Source organism: Phodopus roborovskii, unplaced genomic scaffold, assembly GCF_943737965.1.
Source record: "Phodopus roborovskii unplaced genomic scaffold, PHOROB, whole genome shotgun sequence".
NCBI classification, from domain to species: Eukaryota; Metazoa; Chordata; class Mammalia; order Rodentia; family Cricetidae; genus Phodopus; species Phodopus roborovskii.
In genome coordinates, this window is record NW_026126546.1 from 8,493,671 (window position 1) to 8,518,598 (window position 24,928).

General features: G+C 49.7%; 1 protein-coding gene across 3 annotated transcripts in view; it reads left to right on the forward strand.

Annotated features, from left to right (window-relative positions):
- The window catches only part of Zfyve28 (zinc finger FYVE-type containing 28), a 92,770-nt gene that overhangs the window by 36,986 nt on the left and 30,856 nt on the right, over positions 1-24,928 (forward strand). For 2 of the 3 annotated variants that reach the window (XM_051200180.1, XM_051200179.1), the window contains exons 2-7: positions 5,297-5,437; positions 13,497-13,634; positions 15,101-15,303; positions 16,223-16,312; positions 17,343-17,432; positions 24,560-24,661. In XM_051200180.1, coding sequence (XP_051056137.1) covers positions 5,297-5,437; positions 13,497-13,634; positions 15,101-15,303; positions 16,223-16,312; positions 17,343-17,432; positions 24,560-24,661 — 764 coding nt within the window. The remainder of the gene's footprint in view (positions 1-5,296; positions 5,438-13,496; positions 13,635-15,100; positions 15,304-16,222; positions 16,313-17,342; positions 17,433-24,559; positions 24,662-24,928) is intronic. The other variant, XM_051200181.1, reaches the window with a different exon arrangement.

A 24,928-nucleotide genomic window follows, 5' to 3' on the forward strand; every position in this document is an offset into this window, starting at 1 on the left:
GTAACAGGCATCAAGGAATTCTGGATGCTGGTGGTCGGATGTTTGTTGTGAGTGTGCTATGTCAGAAACATAGACTAACTCACTTGTATCTTCTACAGTGTCAGAACTTAGGGATGACAGTTTTGTTGGCTGCAGTTTTCCAAATAATCCTGCTTTCTTTAGTATCTGGCTAAGGCAAACACAGGTTCTTTTGTATGCCTGTAAATATGTTCATATGTGCATGTGTGCATTCACATATACTTGTGTGTGGATGGAGGTCAGAGATTAATGCCACATGTCTTCCTTGCTTGCTCTCCACTGTATTTTTTGAGACAGAGTCTCTCATTGATCCTCAAACTTACAGATTTGTCTAGACTGTTTGGCCAGTGAGCCCCTGCCAACCGCCTGTATCTGCTTCCTAGTCTTGAGATTACAGGTGTGTGTGTATTCGTGTTTGTGTGCTTGTGTGTTCATGCTTACGTGTGTGTGTGCATGCATGTATGTGTGTGTGTGTGCGCGCGCGCGCGTGCGTGCTCACAGATGCACACAAGTGTATGTTGCAGAAGTCTCTGTAGTGGTCAGGTAACTAGCCCTGTGGGAAGTCTGCTGGAGATACTGATGCTGTTACTCAGGCCTGCTTCTGAGTCACAGGGCCTGCTGACTTTTGGTAGTTGGTCCCCTGGAAGACAATTTAATGCTGGGTAGATGGGAAGGTGGGAGGATTCATGAAGTGATGTAGACTGAGTAAGGTGATCCCGGGGTGGGATAGGCATGAGCCTGGCTGAGGAGTCACCATAGTGATACCAGTTCAGCAAGGAGGGATGGTGCTAGGCAGAGTTGCACAATAGTTTCCACCCTTGGGCCTGCAGACCACAGACAGGCCTGAGAGGATCAGTATACTTGGGTGTGGAAGCCTGTGGGGAGAGTTGCCGTTGATTCTACTATGGGTACCTGCCCAGGGGGTAGGCAGTGCACAGCTACGCCCTTAGCAGTAAGCCTACCAAACATTCACTGACTGTCGGAGCAGGTGATACCCCTCCTCTGTCTTACACTGAACCCCCTCTGGCCTCCGGAAAAGTCCATGGTAGAGTGGGGTGAGCAGGAAAAAGTGGTATGGGGGAATCTCCCCTAAAGATGTTGAAGTAGTTCTAGGGGAGGCCTTCATGTTTTTCTTTGTGGTCTGTCACCCTGATGCTGGGCCCTGAGCACTGTCCTGGCTCCTGGCTACTGAGTGGGCTCTTGCTCTTCCTTTGTTACAACCTGCTTGTAGACCTGCTTGAGGGGTGACGTTCTGGTATTCTAGACTGCTCGCCCTTCTCCCTGGCCTCTACCCTAAAGCCACATGAAGTCTCCATGACAGAGAATGTGTCACACTCTAGTCACAGTGGAGACTATGGAGAAGAGAGTGGGCCTTGACTCCAGCAGGGGATATACTTTAGAAAGCCTTCTGCTTTAGGCCCTTCCAGACTGAACAGTTAACTCACATTTGTGCATACATAATGCATGTGCCTATTAATAGAAATGTGTACACACACACGTACAATGCATGCACACACAGGTCATGTGCACACCTACCTATGTACACATGGGTGTTTGTTGAGTTTTTCAAAGCACAGAGAAGAGGAAGGTGGATGGGCCAAGGAGAGCACATTAGCCCTCTTGCTCTTGAGCGTGAGGCTGGGTCCACTCCTTGGTCATGGGTTGGTTGTAACCTGGGAGCCTATAACAGATAGGGCTTTCGTGACAACCCTAGGACATTGTCACCTTCTCTGTACATTGTTTGTTCCAAACATTCTCTTTCTAGCATGAAGAGTGTTTGACTCTGAGGTCAGTTCCTGTGTAGTGAGGTTTTTAGGGCTGGGCTGAGCTAGATACAGCCCTTCACCACACTCCCTTGTCTAGTATAAATCTTGCTTTTTGGAAGTGACATTACCCAGTTCCCAAATTCAATACCTGGCCTGGTTGGTGAGATGAATAGTGCTGGTGGCAAGTAGCAGTAGGGGCAGAAGGGACACAGTGGCCATTCGCCCACTCTGAACAATTAATTGCACACAGGGTTTTAGGCAGTTTAGATCTGAGAGGCGCTCAGCCTCAGCGAGGTACCCACCCTGACTGCTGCCCCTGTGGCCTGCCTTCCCCTCATCCCATACTTATGTTGCTGGGGAGCTTGTGTGTGTGAGGTCAGAGAGGAACTATGGTTCTGTTGACTCTGGTGACCACCCTGAGCTGGGTGACGGGTAAAGTGGGCCTTACCACTGAGGAGTGGCCAGCACAGTCTATTGGGTGGCCAGTAGTTTACCCCTGCTCTGAGAAGGAGCCAGGACCCCTTCAGGAGAAAGGGGTAATAGAAGGAAGCTTTTTCTGTCAACTGGGAAATGGATGTGCTAATGGCTGCCCTTTCTTCCACGGGGAATGTTAAGAGGCCCTGGCACCTACACAGGGAAGCTAGTGACACCACAAGCCAGACGGGGGTCTTGGGGGCTGTGTCAGAGAGTGTGACTAGATAGCCTTGGCCTTGGAGAGTCATGGCCACATAAAGGAGAGGACAGGGACAGGACCTGGAGTTAGTCGGACTATGCTGTGGAAAGAGAGTAATAAATGTGTCTTTCATCTCTCTCCTTGTCTTCTTGTTTTTCCAGACAGGGTTTTTCTGTGTAGTCTTAGATGTCATGGAACTTGCTCTGTAGACCAGGCTGGCCTTGAACTCAGAGATCCACCTGCCTCTGCCTCCCGAGTGCTGGGATTAAAGGTGTGGGCCACCACTGCCTGGCCCACCCTGTCTTTTTTTTTTATTTTTAACATTTCTAACTTATTTAATTTGTATATGCACATGGAGGTCAGAGGACAACTTGTGGGACCTGGGTCTTTCGTTCTGTGATGTGGGCCCAGGGAATCAAACCCTGGTTGTTGGCTTTGTGTGCTGAGCCATCTCAGTTGTGTGTGTGCACATATGCTTGCACACATGGGTTAATGTTCGTGACTGTGGGTGGATGTGCCCTGATACACACATGTAGGTCAGAGGGCAATCCTTGTTTCTTTGTTACTATTTGTGCAGGCTTGCTGGCCTTTGAGCTTGTTCAGTCGTAAGCTTCTAGATCTCCCCCCCCCCCAAACCTTCTCTCCCTCTTCCTTTTTCAAGACAGGGTTTCTCTGTATAGATTTGGAGCCTGTCTTGGAACTTGCTCTGTAGACTAGGCTGGCCTTGAACTCAGAAATCAGTTTAAAGGAGTATTCTACCACTGTCTAGGGCCTCTTTTATCTCCACCTCCTAAACTGTCCTGACAGTGCTGGAGTTATAGACATGTGCTCCTATGTCTGGCCGTAGGTGGGCTCTGAAGATCTGAACTCTGGTCATTATGCTTGCACAGCAGACCTTTACCCCCTGAGACATCCAACTACAAATCTTGATCTCATCTCATCGCAGGCTTTTCTGGGTGTGGCAGTAGCTTGAGAAGTCAGTCCAGGAGTGGAGGGGAAGGTGGCCAGCGCTGGGTGCAGCAGGTGGCACCAGGAGCCTTTGTCTCTCCACGTGAAGGGCAGAGTGCTGTGGAGTGTAGACCAGGTCAGGTAGCATCTGGGAGTTTCCTTTCGGCCTTCTGCAGAATTTCTTGAGAAGGTGTGATACCCATCTTGACCAGGCACTGTAGCTGGCTGTGAGGTGCCATGCAAATTCTGAGTGGTGACTCTGGGAGTTCAAGCGACATGAGGGACTGCTTGGCCACAACTGGGGTTCTCCCCTCCCCAGTATCCAGGGCTGGTGCACGCTTGTGACAAGAACTCTCTGGTTAAAGACAACCCTCCCTGAGGTCTGACCATGTAGAGCAAAAGGGAAGGGACAGAGAAGGAGGGCCCTGGGGGAGAGGAAATGGTAATTACGAACAATGCCTGGAAGTCACCTTATGTTTAACACCTTGTGGTGTAGACAGAGCCACACGTACCAGCGGGAGAGAGGGCCAGGTGTCCCTTTTGTGCTGTGTGCACATGTGTGTGCACATGGAGCAGCATCACAGAAAATTTGGGTTAGCACATTTGGGTATGTTTCACTCTCTTGGATCTTTTTTCCTTCTGTATTAGAGGTTGAACCAGAGCCATGTACATGCAAGGCAAATGTTCTGCCTCCGAGCCCCCTCCCATGTCTTTGTCCTGGCAGGCAGCATTCTTTACCAAAACAGGCTGGGGGTTCATCTCTCTGAATCCGGGACCGTCAGGCCAGGCCTAAGGGAAGGAGTCCTTCATACCTATGAGCCCAGGGAGCGATTGTGCTAAGTAAGGCCCCGAGTGGAGGGAACTGGTGTCCCCAGTTAGAGGAATGGGGCTGCGAGGGCAGGGAATAGAGGATGGATACCAGTCATTCTCGCTTCTGTGGAGGGAAGTTACCGTCTTATCCCGGTCTCCTTCCTTCAGTGGCTACCTTCATCATTCCTGTTTAGACTTGCGAATGAAACACTTTTCTTTTTTTCTCATTTTTAAATTTTTTTTTTATTTTACATGTCGATCCCAGTTCCCTCTTCCTCTCTCCTTCCCTCCTTCTTCCCCCCACCTCACATGCACCCTGACCACCCTCCCCTCCCATCCCCCACCCCAATTCCATATGTAGGGCAATGCCATCCAGGTGGGGTCATGTAGATCTGACAGATCATCTGAAGTAGGGACTAGGGCTTCTCTCCTGTCTCTAGATTAAGGCAGTTTTCCCTCCATGGGGGATGTGTTCACAAGGTCCTTTTGTGCACCAGAAATACATCCTGGTTCCACTGTCTGAGGTCCCTTAGACTGCTCAGTCCTTCTGGCTGAGACCCATATTCAGGGGGTCTGAGTCAGTCCCATGCTGGATTCCCAGCTATCAGTCTGGGCGCCTGTTAGCTCCTCCTTGTTCAGGTCAGCTGTCTCTATGGAAACACTTTTCTTATACAAAGTCTCATTACATAACTCAGGTTCATGGCAAATACACAATCCTCCTGCCTCAGCCTCCCTAGGGCTGGGACAGCAGCTGTGTGCCACCAGGCCTGGCTTATGCAAACCCCCCTCCCCCAGAGGTCTTCTGTCATCTCAGGGCCCTGGGCCTCTCTCTTCCTCCTATCTGGGATTCTAATGAGAATCTTTTGTGTGGCCTGGCTTTTGCTTTGGTTGTATTCCTGAAGGTTCTTATGTAGAAATTTGATGAGATGATTTCTGCTTGGGGTAGAAGAGTTCATGATAGGGACTCAGCTCTGGTGATCATCCAGTGGCAGCCTGCCCTGTAGGAACAAGGGTACCAGTTACTGTGTCTTCTCCAGCAGTTACCATTTCCTCACGCTCCTGGCATTTCTTTCTCCTGCAGAGGTCAGACCCACAGCTGCTGGCCCAGTTCTACTATGCTGACGAGGAGCTGAACCAGGTGGCTGCAGAGCTGGACAGCCTGGATGGGCGGAAGGAGCCCCAGCGGTGCACACTGCTTGTCAGCCAGTTCCGCTCCTGCCAGGTGAGCGAGCAGGTGTGGGTACTGGAGTATAGGTCTTTGGGGGAGAGCCTTGCTTGGGTAACCGTAACCAAGGTAGATGCTGTGACCTGTCCTTGGTAAGCATTTCCTTTACCACCTGATCACACCCAGTAGGGATGTAATCAGGGCCCTGGAGATAATGAAGAAACTAGACCCAAGAGGATCATGGTCTTGGGCAGGATGATGTGGGGTTGGGAGTTAGGTTGCAAGTGCTAACTGTACAGGACGCTTTGGAAGAGCAGAAACCGAGGACCAGAGTGAGAGGTAGGAGCAGCTGGCTTGGGAAGGGAGGAACTTGCTCTGGCTGCTCTGGGTAATGTGTGCAGAGCTAGTGGGGGACATGAGTGCACTGGGCTGCTGACTCATGGTGCTGTGAGCTTTTGCTGCATAATTCAGAGACGGCCCTGGAAGCTGCTGCTAAAAATACCTTGCCAGCAGCATTTTCTTCCAGTGCAGCAAATTGTTCACGAGGCGTTTCCAGCAGGGGCAAAGTTTTGTCAAGTGACAAGCACAGTCTTTCGACAAGTTCGGGAACCTTCTTTGTGTTTTGCCTAAAAGGTCTTGCTGGGTTCTCTGTTCTGGGAGGTGGAGGCTGGTGCCTGCTTCCCTCACAGAGAGCCAGCCCATTACGCCACTATTGTCCTCAGGGTCCTGCTGCATGTGGTCTCCAGGAAGCAGTCAAGGTGACCCCACTCCAGGCTACGTCCAGGCGGCCATTTCCTCCTAGTGTTCTTGTCTGTGGCCTTTCCCATGGAGTGCCAGTCCCTGTGTGCATCCTGATCTGCTCCTTCTTCTTTGGGCTCTGTGGCTCTGAGCTGTTGAACACAGCCTCTACCCACCATGTGTCTGTTTGGAGCTTCCAATAGATGCCCTAGACTCCTCCACCCCAGACCCCACCGCTTGCAGGAGCTCCTTCTAAAATCAGCCCCCGAGAGGACAACAATTGCCAGGGAGCCACCTGCAAAGGTGAGACGACGCTCCGCGGGAGAGATGCTCAGAGGGGCTGAAGGCTCCTTCCCCTGCTTCTGTCTGTTGGGAAGGGGAACAACTGTAGCCACTTTGGGATCTGACTGTGGCCAGCTTAGTGTCGGGCTCTGAGCTAGGGGTGTATTCAGGTCAGTGGCGAGGAAAGTATTATTAGGTAGGTTGGGGAAAAGTATGTCAAGCTGGTGGTCCCTTCTTAGGTCAAGAGCCAGGGCTCATCACAGTGAATCTTGTACTGTGAGGAGGGTCTTGGGGGGGCACTTAGGTCCAGGTCCTGTCTTTAGCACACACCTTCTTTCCTTGCCTTGGGGTCTTGGAGGGAAGCATGGGGCAGGAGATTGTGCATGCCCTTAGCACTCCTGTTTGTTACTTGGCTCACAGGACCCTGTTTCCTGTCTCACCTCACTGTTACTTCTTCCGCCTCCCTCCCTGGCTTCTTAGGTCCAGGCAGGGTTCCGCTCTCTCCTCTTCTTGGCCCCTCAATGGCCTTGCTATCTGTGTTGACTCAGTTTCTCATCTGCCCCAATCCAGACATGTACCGCTGTGCTTCCCAGCCTGAGTAGGACCTGCTGGATGTCTTAGGCCCAGCATGTGCAGCTGGGGGCTCCCATTCCCATTCTTGGCACCTCGTGCAAGTTTCCCCCACGGACCCAGAATCCCATGTCTCTTCATGGTGTTCCAACTGGCATTGCTTTGTCAAGTTTAGTCTGTGAGAGTGCTTGGTGTGTCTCTGTAGAAAGATAATGGACTTCTATGAATCGATCTTGTGGTCTGAGGCCTTCCTGAGGGAATGCAGGTCACGCTGTGCCATTCTTCCTGCTCTCCACCCTCCACTCTTACAAGGTCCCTACCACTTCTGACAGTAGGAACATAGGTGGGTGCCCTCAGCTCAGTGCTAAAGACAGTGTCAGAATTCAGTGGAGTGCTTCCTTTAGCCGCTAGGGTTAGGATAAAGGAGGCAGGAGCATGCATGGTGATACCTGGATATGGCCTGAGCAGGGCTCCCCTGTCTCGGTGGGGTTGGAAAACGCTGCCATCCTAGACTGCAGATGAATCATGCATGGTGATACCTGGATATGGCCTGAGCAGGGCTCCCTGTCTCGGTGGGGTTGGAAAACGCTGCCATCCTAGACTGCAGATGAATCTGCCGACACAGAAGCCCCCTGAACCTGTCTACCCTTTGGTTTCATGGTGTTTTCATGCACAAGTATGGTTGATGCCTTCTCCTCCCCTCAGAATTTGAGGTAAAGTGGGAAATCCAGGCCTGTGCCCTGGAGTGGCTAGGCTAGTCCCTCCTTGAAACTTGTCAGAACCTGGCTGCCTGTCGTCTCATTAACACAGGCAGACTATTACCTCAGAGATTGCAAGGGTTTTAGGAATTGTTTGTCAAGAAACAAAGAACACACACACACACACACACACACACACACACACACACACACACGGGTTTTGAGTTGGGAGTCTCCCTATGTTGCTGGCCTTGAACTCTTGAGATCAAGAGATGTTTCTGCCTCAGCAAGTAGCCAGGCTGTGCCTGGCTCCCACATGCTTTTCATCTAATTTACTCACTAGTTCTGACATTGTGCTTCTAGAGACCACTAGGTGTTGTTATAAATGTTTTCTGCAAATAATGTTTTTTTTTTTTTTGCTTCTTTTTAAAAGATTTGTTTTTATTAGATTGTGTGTATGCATGTGTAACTGTGTGTATGCATGTGCACATGAGTACAGGTACCTGTGCAGGCCAGAAGAGGGTGTCAGGTCCCCCTGGAGCTGGAGCTACAGGCAATTGTGAGCTGCCTCATGAGGGTGCAGAGAGTTGAACTCAAGTTCTCTGTAAGAGCAGTATGCACTTTTAACTTCTGAGCCATCTTTCCAACCCCAGCTTTGTGGTTCTTTCTGTCTCCATCAGTTGCCTTAATGTTGTGTTGTGTGCTGTGCCCTGCTCTGGCATTCCAGCCAGTGCTGGGCATATGTGCTGGACAGACTTGATCTTGCCTTGGGAGAGAGTGGTGAGTCCTTTATCATCAGGCATGTTAACTGTAGGATTTCTGCAGATTCCCTTTACCGTGCCAAGGAAGTTGCCTTCTATTTGTAGCTTGCTGAGGGCTCTTATCAGGAATGGATGTTGGAGTTTTGTCAAATGCTTTCTTTGTGACTATTGGGATAATTAAGTTTCTTACTATGTTAAAATATATTGAATACTTTTTTTATGCAGTAAGTACTGACTGTTTCCATTATTATTCTCTTCATTGCCCAGTATCAGTTGTGTGCAGGTGCTGGGAAGGCAGGGCTGTGTTTGTAACAGCCACTAGTTCACCCCCAGTACCTAGCACATAGTAAGCATTCAATTTATCATTGAAAGGGGAGTACTGAGTGACTGACCTAAAATGCTGCCTGTTCCTCTCCTTCCTTCTGTCCCCCCTTACCCCTTTCTTACCTTTTTCTTCATGTGGTTTTTGCGATAGGGTCTTGCTTAGTCAGGTTGGGCTTGAACCCCTAATCCTCTTGTCTCAGCCCCCTAAGTATAGTTGTGCATCGCCTCTCCTGCTGCTTTCTTTTTTCATGATATGCCCTTACCTGTTTATTCACTTTCTGATGATAAGCAGGGCCTCATGTAACTGACGATAAGCTGTGTCAAACTGCTGAAAGTTTGAATATCGTGCCAGTACATACACTCCGACTTCTCACCATTTCCATATTTAGAGTTATAATTATGTACCTTTGGAGAAATTCTGGACTCATCTGGTCCTGCTAGTTCAGTATCCTCAGACAAGATGACTTCTACATTGCATCATTACATATATTCAAAACCAAAACAAAACAAAGCCATAAGCCAGAGGGCTGTGGTTGTTTATACTTATCAACAAGAATGATGGAAGGTACCATTCAGTTACCCAGTAGAAAGAGAATGGAAAAACCAGCTGGGTATCACAAAAAATAAGACAAATGTTGACACTTAACAAACTAGACTTTTGTAATAGCAAGAACCTGGAAGCAACCTAGATGCCCCTCAATTGAAGAATGGATAATGAAGATGTGGCACATCTACACAATGGAATACTACTCTGCAGAAAAAAATAATGGTATCTTGAAATTTGCAGGCAAGTGGATGGCACTTGAAGAAACCATCCCGAATGAGGTAACCCAGTCACAAAAAGAGGAATATAGTATGTACTCACTCATATATGGATTTTAGACCTAGAGCAAAGGATCACCAGCCTATAATTCACACCACCAGAGGAACTAGGATATAAGGTGTATTCTAAGAGATTCATATAAAGTCCCTCACAGAACCAGGAAGGGACAAGTCCCCCAGAGCACAGGGGAAGTGGGGGGGCAGCGAATGGAGAGAGAAGTAGGAGAAAACGAGGGGGAGGAAAGGAAAACATGTGTGACCAGGAAGATTGAGCCTGGTTAGGAATAGAAGACAGGAGAGAGAGAGAGAGAGAGAGAGAGAGAGAGAGAGAGAGAGAGAGAGAGAGAGAGAGAAAGAGAGAGAGAGAGAGAGAGAGAACATAAAAGAGGGAGCCAGTATTGGTTTGAAGATAAAACTGAACACAAAGAAAGGTCTAGAGAACTACAAGACTGCCGCCAACTAACAATTTGAGCATCCGTGGAAAGTCTACCATAAATGCTCTTCCCGGATAGTGAGATCAACAACTAACTTATCCATGGAGCCCTCATCTAATACCTGTTGGAAACAGGAGCAAACACCCATACCTAAACACTGAGTCAAACTAGAATCCAGATGCAGATGGAGAGGACAAGACCAGGCTGCAGAAACACATAGAGACAGCTTACCTGAACAAGGAGGAGCTAACGGGCCCCCAGACTGATAGCTGGGAAGCCAGCATGGGACTGACTCAGGCCCCGCTGAATATGGGTCTCAGCCAGAAGGACTTTTAAAACTGTAGAATGCCTGGGATATAGCTCCATGAAAGGAACTCTCATTTTGTGTGTATAAGGCTATGGGTTCAATGCTTGTGACCAGCCACAAAATACAAAAACAAAACATAAGTGGTCAGGCATGTTGCTCAGAAGTACAGACCCTGGAGTTTCTCCCTCAACTCTCATGGCACAGTATGCTTTTTATCAATTATTTAATTGAACCCTCAGAGTTTCTTAGGAATTTTTGTATGTAGTATAGTCAGGTATGTTGTTGCACACCTGTGACCCAGCACTTGAGAGGTAGAGAGGGATTAGGAATTCAAGGAGAGTCTTGGTTGCGGTGTAAGTTCGAGACGAGTCTGGCGTATGTAAGTCTCTGCCTCAAAAAAATGAATTTAAAACAGTAGAAGTGGTTATTCATCCAGTTGAGTGTCAGGGTAATGTGCACCTATAGAATGTGTTGGGAGATACTCTCATTTTTGCATTTTTTTGGGGAAAGGGTTGTGAGTTTATATCAAATTGGTGTGATTTTTATGTTTGGATCCAGAGGTTTCTCTGTGGAAATATTTTTAACCTTAGATTCATTTTATTGAATAAGGCAAGGCTTTTCAGGTTTTCTGTTTCTTCTCAAAGAGTTTTGGTAGCTTGTATACTTCAAGGAATTTTTTCTAAGTTGTCAGCATAAATTGTTTGTGTAGTTGTTTTAATATCTGTAGTCTATGTAGTGATATCTCTACCTTATAACGTGTGTGTGCGTGCATGTGTGTGTGCGCGTGTGCGTGTGTGCGTGTGTGTGTGTGTGTGTGTGTGTGTGTGTGTGGGAGAGAGAGAGAGAGAGAGAGAGAGAGAGAGAGAGAGAACACCCCTATCCCTAATGGCCTACTCCCCCGGTGAGGCTTTACTCCCTATTTGCACAAATAGCTCTACCATCTGGGAACGCAGTGGGGGATCTCACATTCTACCCTTCAAGCTTAGCTACTCAGAAGGTGCATCCTATTTTTAAGGTGTTAGGCAGATCAGAGCTCTGTTAGTCTTGGCCCACCTCTCTTCATCACGTTAAGACATGGGGTGCTTGCTCCCTGTTGCTTGGAGATGTGGGAGGTCTCTTACTCTGCCAGCCCTATGAGGGTCCTCACTGCTCACAGTCATGTGTTGTGAGGTCCATGCAGAATCAATGAGGGGTCCCCCATCTACATCCTTCTCTTTATGTGTCTCTTTTCTTTGCTGTTCTGTCCTTGAAATTCCAGCTGCCTCGGTCCCATTGGGTGCCATCTCCCCAGGCTGTATAGGGCATACCTTGTTTTCTTACATCTTGGGGTCACTGCCCATCCTCATCTGACATCCATCCCTGAGAGCCAACCCTTCCTCTGCTATTTGGCATGAAGCAAATTTGGTTCAAGCAATTCCTTCTTGGCTTGGCTCAGAATTCCCAATCAAGGGCTGGGGAGATGGATCAGTAGGCAAGCGTGTTTGCTATGCAAATATGAAGATCTGTGTTCAAATCTGCAAATCTGCAAATCTGTGTTCAAAAAGCTGGGTGAGCTGTACACATGTTGATACACCAGGGCTATAGGCAGAGTGTGGGGTAGGGGTGGAGAGATAGAGGCTCTCCGGGACTTGCTAGGTGGTCAGCCTAGCTTCAGGTTCAGTGAGAGACTCTGTTTCAAGAGAATAATTCAGAGAGTGATAAAGTGGGTTACCCAACATCCTCCTCTGGCCTCTTTATGTGTGGATAGGTGTGCGGGGCATGTGCGCACGAACACACACTCACACTCACACACACACACACACACACACACACACACACACACACACACACACAGAGGCATGCAAGTACACATGCAGGCATGCACCTTATGGTGTTACATGTGGGAGGGAGTTCCTGCAAGTTCCTGACCAGGCCAGGTTACAAAATGAGACATTGTGTCAAACAAAACAAACAAGTAGCTGTGTATGAAAGGTCCCAAATTTTACAAACTAGAACTTATGCAGCCTGCAAGCTGCCATGGAATTGTGGTCTCCATTTTGTTGCTAAGGGTCAGAAAAGCCAGGTGCCCTGCCATAGGTTGCCCAGCCATTGGGGTGGAGTTGGAGCTGCTTTTGTATTGAGAGGCAGGTACTATGCTGGCTTTCTGCTAGTCCCTGAGCAGCATTACTGCTTGGTGAAAGAGCAGGGTCTAAACGAGCTGACCCTATAGGCTTTCCTTACCTGGCCCTAAGATGTGGGTTTGTGTCCCTGACTCTTTGAGAAACTTGAGGTTCATACAGGACAGGGGTAGTCTGCTGTTCATCACTGAGGTGGGGGACCCTTTTACTCATCCTTGAATGTTAGTTCTGTTGTAGAAACGGACATCTGCACTCAGGAGATTTTCATACAGTGAAAGGGCTGGTTTCACATAGTGACCCTCAGCAATGTCACTGCCTGGAAGTAGCTGGGCACACCAGGGATAGCCTAGGCTTGTAATGTGAATAATAATGATGCAGAAATGGACAGTGAAAGTCGTGTCTGTGTGTGTGTGTGTGTGTGTGTGTGCGTGCGCACATGTGTGAGCATGTGCTTGTGTGTACATGTGGTACCTGTATGTGCAGGAGTGGAGGCCAGTAGTATTCAGTTACTTACTTTTTGAGATTAAGTTCTCTCACTGAAACTGGAGCCAGCAAGTCCCCAGAGTCTTCCTGTCTCTACCCCTCCCCAGTACTGAGGTCACAGATCTGCTACTGTATCCTTCTTTGAAGAGTAGGAGCTGGGGATCCAAACTTGGGTCCTTATATTTGCATAGCAAGCATTTTATCTGCTGAGTTGTCTCCCCAGTCCCTAAGTCAAGTTTTCATAGAAGTGGACTGACCTAGTGTTCAAGAAAACTTGTAAGGGTGTGTAGAGGCTCCTGGGGACCATGGCATGCAGGGGGCAGACAGGGGGCATGCAGGGGAAAGTTGTTGTCGTCTTTTGATGAAGACGTTCAATTGGTACAAAGAGTGATGTGAACTCTACTTCTCAGCCACGCCACGGGACTGTGTTCCAGTAACAAGCCACTAGGGGATACATTGGTATTGTCCCAGGAGGGAATGGCTGTAGGCATTTCCTTCTGTTTGAGCCTGCTGTGGTGAGACAGGATGTGCTGCCAATCACTTCCTTAGTTCCGGTGAGCAGTCTTTCTTTCTATTTCAGGACAATGTGTTAAACATCATTAATCAGATCATGGAGGAGTGCATCCCTCAGGACCGTGCCCCTCGGGATTTCTGTGTCAAGTTCCCTGAAGAGATCCGGCATGACAACTTGGCTGGCCAGTTGTGGTTCGGGGCTGAGGTAGTAGACAGATACTGGGATTCCCAGTCCTAACATTGAACACCCTTTTCCAGCCATGTCCCTGTGAATCTGCCTTTTGTTTACAGAAAGTGTGATCTGAGCTTCCTTGGCCACCAGCCCCTTGGTACATCAGGGGGAGCCATGACCCTGCGCTGGTGTAGATGGAGTTTTTTGTGTGATTGGGTGTTAGGAGCTTCTTGGATCCACAAGCATCCAGGATCCTGTCGCTCCTCAAATGCATAGTTCTCACCCGCCTACTGCAATGGCAGCAGCATAAGGTAGCAGTGTTCAGAGGGCCCCATGCCACCGCTCGCTGTAACTTACCTTCCAGTGAGGCGTGAGGAGGGTGCCCTCCCCAGTGGGGTAGAAGGACCACTCTTTCTCCTGTCTGGGGACGTCCTGTACCCCTAAAAAAAGTGAAACCTCAGCTTGTCTTCCTTGTCTGCGTTCTCAAAACCCTAGGGGTCCAGGGCTATGGCTGCAGCCTGTCATCTGTCACCCTCTGTGCTGTCCTCAGCGACCCTCCCTTGCAACCCTGGATCTTACCTGCCTCGTGCCATCTTATCTTTCTATCCACCCCGTTCCACTCCATGCCTCTCTTTTGAACCATCCAGCTGGGCCCTCCCAAGGGTTCTGCTTGGTCTGGTGGCCACAGCAGGCTGTCCGCTAGCTTTAGTATTCACTCTGGATAGCGTGGCCCTGTACAGAGGTTGCTGGAAGGAGATGTGAAAGCGGACAGGTCCAGCTCCGTTAGTTAGGCTGGAGCATATGTACTGTGAGTGCTGTTGAGTCTTGGTACCTACAGTTCAATGTTCCCTTTCAGGATGGAACTGGGAAATTAGTGACCCCTTCCCTCAGCTGACAGGAAATTGCTTCTTGCCCTGAATGATGCTGATGGGGTTGGCAGGTGCTTGGTTCTGCCCTAAACTGGTGAAAGCTAGTTAGAAGACTGAGCACCTAGACAAGAAGAAGCCAGCCGGGGGCTGTCTATACTCCTTAGTCCCCACCTTGAGAGTAGTGGGCAAACTTCCTGTGCTTCTGAGCACAGCCTGCATCCCTCACAGATATGGAGGGCTTGGGGTGCATGGAGGCTTCCTCACCAACCAGAAGTGGGGTGCTTGTTAAATGGATGATTATGGGCATCAGGGGAGATCACGTTCCTGTTAGCATTAGAGGTATGCAGGCAAGAGGCATCTGCAACTTCCCACGAAGGTCATGGCCTGCAGGGCGGCTGGGCTCTTGCTGCTGTTTTGTTCCAGGTCATAACTTTGGGTGTGGCCTCTACATGCTCTTGGCTCTCAACAGTCACCCTGGACCAGAAGGCGATAAGAGTCACATCACTGGGTTTCCCCTGCAGTGAGTCCTACACTGGACACTGAGGTCGTGAGATGCACGGGGCCAGGTCCCTTGAAGACATTCAACTTCTCAGCTACAGGCCGCTCTTAAGCACACTCTTCTGCCCACAGTGCCTGGCAGCTGGCTCCATCATCATGAACCGCGAGCTCGAGAGCATGGCAATGCGGCCACTGGCCAAGGAGCTGACGCGCAGCCTGGAGGATGTACGGGGCACTCTCCGTGACCAGGCGCTACGAGACCTCAACACCTACACGGAGAAGATGCGGGAGGCACTGAGGCATTTTGATGTTCTGTTTGCTGAGTTCGAGCTGAGGTGACCTTGAGGGCCCTATGGATGTGCTTTGGACATTTGGAATTATTTGCTCATGAGTTTGGGGTGCCAGCTCTTTGGGGGCATGTTTCTGTGTAGAAACTGATAAGGGAGGAGATGGGTGGCTAGCCCTGGGGAGTTTGTGGGTGGGGATGAGGGAACTAACTGATGAAGGCAGAGGGCACAGAGTCCAGCAGGGCTCTGGCAGTCAAAGCCTCTTGGGAACAGGGCTCAGGAGAGGCCTAAGGGAGAGGCCCGCCTATTCTCTCTATATCAACTTTGTGTTGATAGGAAACCCATGCCTTCAGTGGCCTCTGTTAATAAAGACGGATTGTAGGAGTCCATGACTGGCTTCTAGAAGGAGGTATTCTCTCAGAAGTCCGAGTGTAGATGATCAAGTATTATTTTCCTGTGTCTGTCTCATGGCAAGATATGGAGTTGGTAATTTAGAAGGCATGAGAATGTTCTTACCTGGAATCAGGTAGACAAATGTCCCCCAGCTGCTCAGCAAGTATCCTTTGAGTTGTGTGTACCTCTGGGGCCACTCCCAGGCAGCTGAGCACTCTGTGGGGGACAGGAGAGCTCCTAGGCTCCGGCTCCCCATTCATGGATTCACACATGCTAATGCAAAGCTTCCTCACCGCTGGGCCAGGGTAGGAACAGACACTTACTTAAGTGCATGGGGTGGTTTCCTGGCAGTCAGGGCTGAGCTGGAGCAGGATTGGGGGCCTGGAGAAGTGCTATATGAACTCGGGGTTAGCAGGAGCTCTGGCTTCAATTTTCCCTGTGAAGCTGGGAGCTGTGTATTTATGGCACAGGGGAGTGGTAGTATTGAGGGCCGTGGTTTTGATGTAATGTTCCTGTTGGGGGGGGGAGGTCTGCGAAGCTGGGGAACAAAGGTCTGATGGCATCTGTGTTGCAGCTATGTCTCAGCCATGGTGCCTGTGAAGTCCCCCCGAGAGTACTATGTGCAGCAAGAGGTCATCGTGCTGTTCTGTGAGACGGTGGAGAGGTGAGGGCAGGCTGCTCAGGGTGGCATCTTGTCAGGGGAGACAGCAGTCTGCTGCTTTCCTTACCCACCATGCCCTACTGGTACAGAGGGGGCAGAGCCCTCACCCACTTCCACCCTAGGTTCCCCCTGCTCTGGGCTGAAAGGGCAGGCGCCATCAGTGGAGTCGCGGATAGCAGAAGTCTCTGCTTTAATAGACCCCCACCACACACACCTCCCCTGGTTCCCTGGCCCCCTGCCTCACTCACCTCTCAGCCTCCTCATCCCTGTTTCCTCCCCCCCCCCCCCGCTCACTTCAGAGCCTCTGTGGACCCCGGACCCCAACCCCGGACCCCGGAGAGCTCAGGCCTGATCACCATGGGTGGATCGTTGCTGCTTTTATCAGGCCTTGTTTGGCAATTCAAAGACAGATTCTCCGAATAGAGTCTGGGGCCAAGATTCACCTCAGAGTGTTGACAGTGGTGCTAGTTTTGAAACTGACTAAATCACACCATACGTTGTTATTTTTAAAAGGCAGATCATTTGCCATTTATGCTTTCAGAGGTGTTTTAAATTGCCAGAAAACAGGGAGAGAGAAAATACATTTTACTTGAAGCACCTGCCTATGGGGTGTTATGTCGGGAAAGCCACCTGCCCATGGTGGGGGGGGGACCACCCTAGATTCCTAGGAGTGCTAGATTGGGGACCATTCTTGTCCCATGTCTGTGCTTGGCCCTTGAGTTGTCATGGCAAAGCGTTGGTGGTGACAGACCCTGAGAGAGTGACACGTGCCTTCACACCTAGCACCCACCCCCTGCCTGTCCTTTCTTTTCTGGGACAGAGGTAAAGCAGGCAGGAAAAAGACTGAGCTTTGGTCACTCTTCCGGGGCTGTCCAAGCAAAGCATGGCCGTGTCCTCCACATGTGGTTGATGTGATACGAGTGGTCCTCCCCGCCTGCCTGTCCCCTGTGAATACTACAGAAGGTTGGGTGCTCTGCTCCAACACTTGGAGTCCACCTACCGACACCCTCTCACTCCCCTTTTGCTCTGCCAGAGCCTTGGATTTCGGGTACCTGACCCAGGACATGATCGATGACTATGAGCCTGCCCTCATGTTCACCATCCCTCGGCTGGCCATAGTGTGGTGAGTTCCCTTTGCTTCCTGGGTACTGGCAATGGTCCTCACACCCTGCAGACTCCGCTCTGGTCAACCCCTAGCAGTCCCCAGGCTGGGCTCCTGTTCTCCCTCTGCAGATGCGGGGACACGTGTTAGAGAACTTTCTGCTTCCCCTATTGGGGGTGGTGGGAATGCCTGTCACAGACTGTGAGAGTAGTGAGCCTACCACCTGGTGCTGGACTGGTGAGGCGCACCCATGCGCCATGCACGGTCTCTAGGGCTGTGGGAGGCGGGCTCTATGGTAACAGGAAGATGAGGACCTCAGTTCCCAAAGGAAATAAGGTTGTTTTAAGTGAGTAGCTTCTGGCCTACAGGGAGATGCAGCCTGTTAGGTTCAGGTGAGCGCCGTGGCCCAGTTGACTAAATAGGACCCTGGTTGGGACACTTTCCCACCAGATCTGAGAAGAACCAGGAACTCCCAGGTCAGCCTTTGGAGTCTTGTGGGGTTCAGGGTGTCAGTATAGCATGCAGGATGTGGGGCCCTACATACCTTGAAGGTGATGTGCTCGATCAGGTGCAGGGCATTCTGAGGGCCAGGGCCACAAAGGTTGGAATTTCTGTGCTTCTTTCTTTTCGGGTGGATATTCATGGGCTTGGGGAGCTTGGAATGCAGCAGCATAGCTGCTGTAGGGAGTCCTGTAGGGAGAAGAAAAAGGCACAGAGGCCAGGCCAGGGCCAGGTTTCACAGCAGGCCCTCAGGGAACCTAGAAGGTAGACACCCAGCAGCTTGCCGACGCTACTTTCCTATGGGAAGTGGGGACATAGGGGTGGAATGGTGCTTCAGGACAGCCAGTGTCCTGGGGACTTCAAAAATGGGAGCACTTTCCTCCGTTGCACAAGCAAATGCCATGGCAGGTGTTGGATGAAGCAAAGCAGGGTGCTGGTGCCAAACAAGACACTCCTTGCCAGGCTTCTGACTTATGTGTCTTGGATGTCCTCAGGGTAATGCTTGAGCACTGTCTGGTGTTTCCAGAACCCTCCTGTGGCCCAGCATCTCTGGTCCCCTTCACCATATGCTCCCCCTGGCCTTACACAGTCCTCGTCCTTCTCTTCTGCATACCCAAAGGGTCATATCACACTCCAGGGATGTCCCTTTAAAATGCCCTTCATCAGCAGAAGCTGGGGGGGGGGGTCGTGCCTTCCAAGGATGTTGAGTTGGGACTGGAAATCCCTGGTAGCCCACATAAAGTGTGCTGGAGTGACTGTTCCCAGGAGGACCTGTGGGCCTATGCTGGCTCACAGGCGTCTCTGCGGTTTACTAAGAGGAAATGGTACATTTGTTTGCTCTTTACCTCTTCCTTGTCTTTGTCTGAAAAATAAAACAGAAAACTCTTTGGGCTTCAGATCTTGTCTGTGCTGACCAGCATGGGTCTGAGAGTCTTTAAGAACAGAAAGGGATCCTCATCTCAGTGGGCTCACATCCTGAGAATGGGTGCTGTGACACAGAAAACCCTGTCCCTCTTTTAAACAAATGCTTGCTGCCCACTTCCCGCACTTACCCACAACCCAGGAGAACACACTGCTGGCATTCAAGGGTTGACTCCCCTGGGAAGCCCTGCAGAAGCAGCTGCTGTTTTGGGCTAAGCTTTTCCTTGCTGCCCTGCCTGCTGCTCTCCTGACTGAGGGCAGGTGGGGTTGGGGGAAACTCATTCCAGAGTCCCTGGGAGCACCCTGATGTTTATCTTAGATAGCAGACTAGTTTTAAAATAAACAGAGGTGTCAGACAGCCCCTGCCCTCGCTGTTTCCAGATTTAACTCTGAAATCTGTTTTCTTTCTTGTTGTTTGTTGGTAGGGGGAGGGGTTAAGACAGTTTCATATAGCCCCAGCTGGCCTTGAACTCGTGTAGTGAATGATGACCCTGAACTTATAATCCTCCATTATCTACCCCATAAGTACTGGATCACAGGCATACCCCACCATACCCAGTTTTATTCTGGAGTCTGTTTTCCATGTTTACTCTACTTTTTAACAGTGGTTCAACACCCATCTGTGCCTGGACGTATGTGGCTGATGAACAGTGGTACTTATCTCTGGCCAGTATCATTGATGCCCTGTGTGTAACCCACCCAGATCACTAGTCCTGGAGTAAAGTAAGGCCTCTGTAGGTGTGGGCTTTGCTCCAGGTGACTCTGACTCCTCCTGGAGGTAGACCTGAAGCCTCTTCTCTTCAGGGTGGAAGGAGGTCTACAAAAGAGCTGAGAGCTTTGGAGGGACCTCCACAATGTGGAGAAGACTCAGTATATGAGAAAGGAGAGCGGATACAGGAACTTGGAGCTCAGAGCATGGAGGTTTGGCTCGTGACAGGGAGCATTACATAGCCAGCCACCAGGACCTCAGAAGCAAAGCCTCAAACCTCAGAGCCAGATGCAAGGATCAAGAGATGCAATGTCTGTGTTAAAATACCCCCACTGAGCCCCACTGTGTGAACCTCCCCCCATACCACGTCCTCACACAACCTACAGCCCAGCTCTGCCTTGCTTCTCATGCTTTTTAACTTCCCAGGAGCGCTCCTTCCTGTGTTCACATGGTGAGCACGCGTTGTAACCACTGTGCACTGGGCCCTCCACTCATCCCACGGGGGCATGGCTGTGCAGGAGAGACAGGGTCTGGAGAGCAGCTTTCCTTTATGCTCAGATGTAATTTTAAGGTATTTATCTTAAAACAGTTCCTTTAGAGAACAAAGAAAGCAAAACCTATAGATTCCGTGTTCCCTTTCCAGCCAGCCTATCTGGTTGGCCAGCGTAGGCCTGTGCCACAGGGTCAGTCACTATTGCCTCCCAGCCCAGGGTCCCACTGGCCCACACATGCTTCATCCGAGTCAAGTCTGTATCAGCCATTTCTCCCACGACGTTTGTCCACACCACAGTAAACCCTGCAGCCGGTCCCAGCGTTTCCCACTCTAATGTCACCTGTGTGAACCTGGCCTTTGATCCTGCCTACTCTTTAGTCCGGTCCCCTTGTTAGAGTAGTGACACCTCCTCCTCTGGGGCACCAGTGGTCCTGGACATTTTCAAACGAGAAGGACACTGGGCCTGCTCACACCCTGCCATGGCTTCGCCTTCTGGATAATAGACTTTCCCACACCTGTGGGATGCCCCAGCCTGACCTCTGCCTCTGTGACCCCTTGCTCCACATCCATCCACCCTCTCTTCAGTTCTGCCTTCTGAGCTCCTTAGCTCCAGGTTCACACAATGGGTGTTCTTACTCAGTTTCTGTAAGAACAACTTCCTACGATCTGGCCCATCCACGAATACTCAGATCACAGTTCTACCACAGCTTGTGTACTGGTTGCCACTAATTTCAGAATACTCGTATCACCCACGGACCATGGACCTTTTGTGGCCACTCCCACCACCTACACTCACATGTATGTATACTCACACGTGTGCACGCATATTCTCTCTCTCTCATCTGTTGTGTGTCTGTAGGATTTCTGGTCCTGCAGTTGTATAAATAGGGTTTGTGTTGTGGTTGTATATCTCCACAGGAAGACAGGCTTCCCTCCTGCACTTTGATCTGACAAGGCTCAGATACACATTTATACAGATTATCCACAGAGTATTGATTGTAATCAAAACATGTGAGGGACTGAATATCCAAAACTAAGGCACTGATTAAAAATGACACTTACATCACCGAAATATTAGAGAGAAACACTAGTATCAAAGGAGCATCCTCGTTATGTCAAACACAAGATCAGCACCAAATTCTGTCACTACAGGATTGCTTTGGGCGTGTATTTCCAGACTGGATTTCTGTGTGTGTAGCCCTCGCTGTCCTGGAGTTCGCTCTGTAGACCAGGCTGTCCTATAATTCACAGAGATCCACCTGCCTCTGCCTCCTGAGTGCTGGCATTAACAGCGTGCACCACCCTTTTTTCAGGCTGACCAAGCATAGCCTAGAACTTGTGGTCTTTCCCTCTCCACCTTCCACATGATGGGATTATAGGTGTGCCCTACTGCTATTAGAATCAGGGCCTTTTGCATGCCAGACAATGCACTATCAACTGAGCTACAGCCCCAGCCCTCTGTAAAGACACCTGTAAACAGAAAAGCAAAGAAATACGTGTTTTTATTATGGTGGCAAACCACACACAACATACAACTTACCATTTTAGCCTTTCTTTAATTTTTTTTTTAAATTAGGGGTGTGGTGGGGGGCGGGGTAGGTCAGTAGACAGCCTATGGGATCCAATTCTCCTTCCACAGTTGTATCTGGGAGATTGAGCTTGGGTTGTCAGGCTTAACAGCAAGTGATTTTACCTGTTGAGCCATTTTTCAGGGCCCTATTTTAACCCTTCCTGAGTGAACACTTGGGTATTGTCAAACACTGTCCATCTCCATCCTAAAAACACCACCTCCCATCCCCTCCCACCCTCCCCCATCTCCTCCCATCCCCTCCCACCCTCCTATCCCCTCCCATCCCCTCCCATCCCCTCCCACCCTCCCATCCCCTCCCACCCTCCCCCATCTCCTCCCATCCCCTCCCACCCTCCTATCCCCTCCCATCCCCTCCCATCCACTCCCACCCTCCCCCACCCTCCCCCACCCTCTCCCACCCTCCCCCACCCTCCCCCATCCTCCCTCACCCTCCCCCACCCTCCCCCATCCCCCCATCCACTCCCGTTCCTCACACCCTCTCCCAGCTACTCTCAGCACCCACTGCTCCTGACAATATCAGGAATTTACCTGTAAGTGGAACCACGTGGAATTAGTCTCCTATGACTGGTTTATTTCACTTAGCACGTTAAAATGTGTTAGAATTTCTTTCATTTTTGGGGTAATATTCTATTGAATGTGATTAAATGTTATTTGAAACATGGTTTTGTTTTGTTTTGTTTCAGTGTTAGGAATCAAACCTTGGCTTTGCACATGCCAGGCAAGTGTCACTGACCCATACCCTCAGCCTTACTTAAGTGCAAGCTAAAAAAAAAAAAAAAAAATTCAAAACAATAAAACACCTAGAATAAATTTAGCCAAGGAGGTCAAACACATGACTACTGAGGACTGTAGAACATGGTGAATGGAAAAAAAATGAGAAAGTCTACCAAGATAGAAAGACAATCCACAGCCCATGTTCATGAATTGGTAGGATGTCAGTGGTCTCCAGAGTGAACATAGGTTCGGGACAATCCCTACAACCCCTCTCTGCCCTTTAATGGCTGAATTTTTTTTTGCGAGACAGGGTGTCTCTGTGTAACAGCTTTGGCTGTCCTGGAACTCTCTGTAGACCAGGCTAGCCTTGAACTCACCCGCCTCTGCCTCCCAAGAGTGTACTACCACCCAGCTGCTATTTTGTAATTTCTTCAGGAGCCTCCATGGGCCTACAGAGGAAAAACAACTTCAAAAAAGAAATACAAAGAAAAAAAGGATTCATACAGTGTTTCAAAAGTTACCACAAATAAAAACGGTGGCCCTGACCTCTTAGAAAGACATGGAGGCCAGTGAAATGGAATTAAGTGACAAAAACCCTTCTATCTGTGGCCAAATGATCCCAGACCAGGATGCCAGGAGCATTCAAGGAAGAAGGAATGCTCTCTTCAGTGAGAGCTGCTAGAATGTGGCTGCCACATTATACACTGTTACCACTAGCTTTGTGGATCAACTATACACTGTTACCACTAGCTTTGTGTGGCAGCATAGCCTCTGTACCCAGATATTTAGCCACACCCCAGTCTGGATGCCTTGAATACATCTTAAAAACAAGTTAACATTTAAGTGAATAGAGTTTTGAGTTTGGCAGATTGCCCTCTATAGTGCAGTGGGCTGCATATAATCAGTTGAAATCTAAGGAGAAGACAGGCTAAGATCCCCTAAGTAAGAAGGAATTCTGTCTGTGATTGTAGTAACCACCCTTCCCCCACCCTCCAGCCTGCTTGTCACCTGCCCTGTGCAGTTTGAATTTACTTTCCAATCTTGTAAGCCACCTTTCTCTCTCTCTCTCTCTCTCTCTCTCTCTCTCTCTCTCTCTCTCTCTCTCACACACACACACACACACACACACACACAGAGCCTCCCCATCTCCCCCTTTCTCAATGTTGGCCTCGTTTGCCCAGGATACAGCCCCCATCACAAACCAACCTGCTTCTGCTCGGTGTGAACTCACTACTTAGCAAGACCCTGGAGTCTAGAGGCAGCACAGTACCTGTTTTCTCTTATGACTTTCGATTCTTCTTTTGCACACAGAATCCAACCTTCTAAGGGAAAATAGTTCCTTCAATTCCGTTTGTCACTTTTTCTTACCAAACTGGGTATGTTAAAGACGATTGTTATAAACCCACAGGGATTCTGTGTGGGATGGTGGGAACAGGAGCTCTGCTGCCAAGGAGACCATGCCACAGTTGTAGAAACAAGCAAAAAGCCCAAATAGCCCTAATCTGTGCTCAGATGAGGGTAATGTTCTGTGGGCTCCTGAGACATGCCAGTCCTGAGCGTCTGGGCCCCAGAGACACTGGAGGATATGACGAAGGGAATATGGGCATAGTGTTCTGAAGGAGATGAGATGATAGGGTCAGGGCTGCCTGAAGTGAAGCTGGCCTTCAACAGGTGTTGAGCCAGGTGCTGGCTGCTGGGAGGGGGCAGTGAAGAAAGCTCAGCCTTGGGTTGGGGCTTCTGGGGGAAGGGTCAGTCTTGCCTGGGGGTAGACAAGAGGGTGTTTCCTGCCCTGAAGGATGACAGGAGACCCACATAGAAACTCATTTCTCTGCCTCATGCTTGGCTTTTGAAGTGACAGGCCTGACCTCTGTGTGCCCCTCAACAGATCTAGTTTTCTACTTTCAATGAGGTAGATATTAGTAATATATCTTTATCTCATTTCTTGGCAGCATTGAGGTAAGCCAATATACTCCATGGTTGTTAGATCCCTGATGTGAACCAAACTAATAAACTTGCCATTATCTTTTCCTTGACTTACTGAAATTCTGTTTATAGGAGGTAAGTTGGGGGCGGGGAGTTATTGCTAAACTTTGCTATGTGAGGTTGCTCCAAGTCCCAGCTGGCTGTCAGTCATCTTACAGACGTTGAAGATGAAATTATAGGGCTCACTCAGAGGCTCACAGAGCCTAACCACACTGGCTTGTGTGTCTTGAATGCAGTGGCCTTGTGGTCTATGCAGATGGACCCCTGAACTTGGACCGAAAAGTGGAAGACATGTCTGAGCTGTTCCGGCCTTTCCACACGTTGCTGCGGAAAATAAGGTGAGGTTTGGAAGACGGTTTGTGGAAGTCAGGTGCTCAGCCCCCTCTGAGTCATGAGAGCTGGTCACACATCCTCCTGTGTGTAATACCTGTGTCCTCAGTGGCTGAAGCCAGCCTTTATCTGCTCTGCATGGGCCTCAGAATGGTTGAGCTCTTGTGTGCCAAGCTTTAAGGAATCATTAACTTCACACTGCCCAACCTTGGGTACCACAGAGCTTGGTATTTCCTCAGTTCACAAAAGCCCTGAAGTTCCCTTTAGGAAGCTCA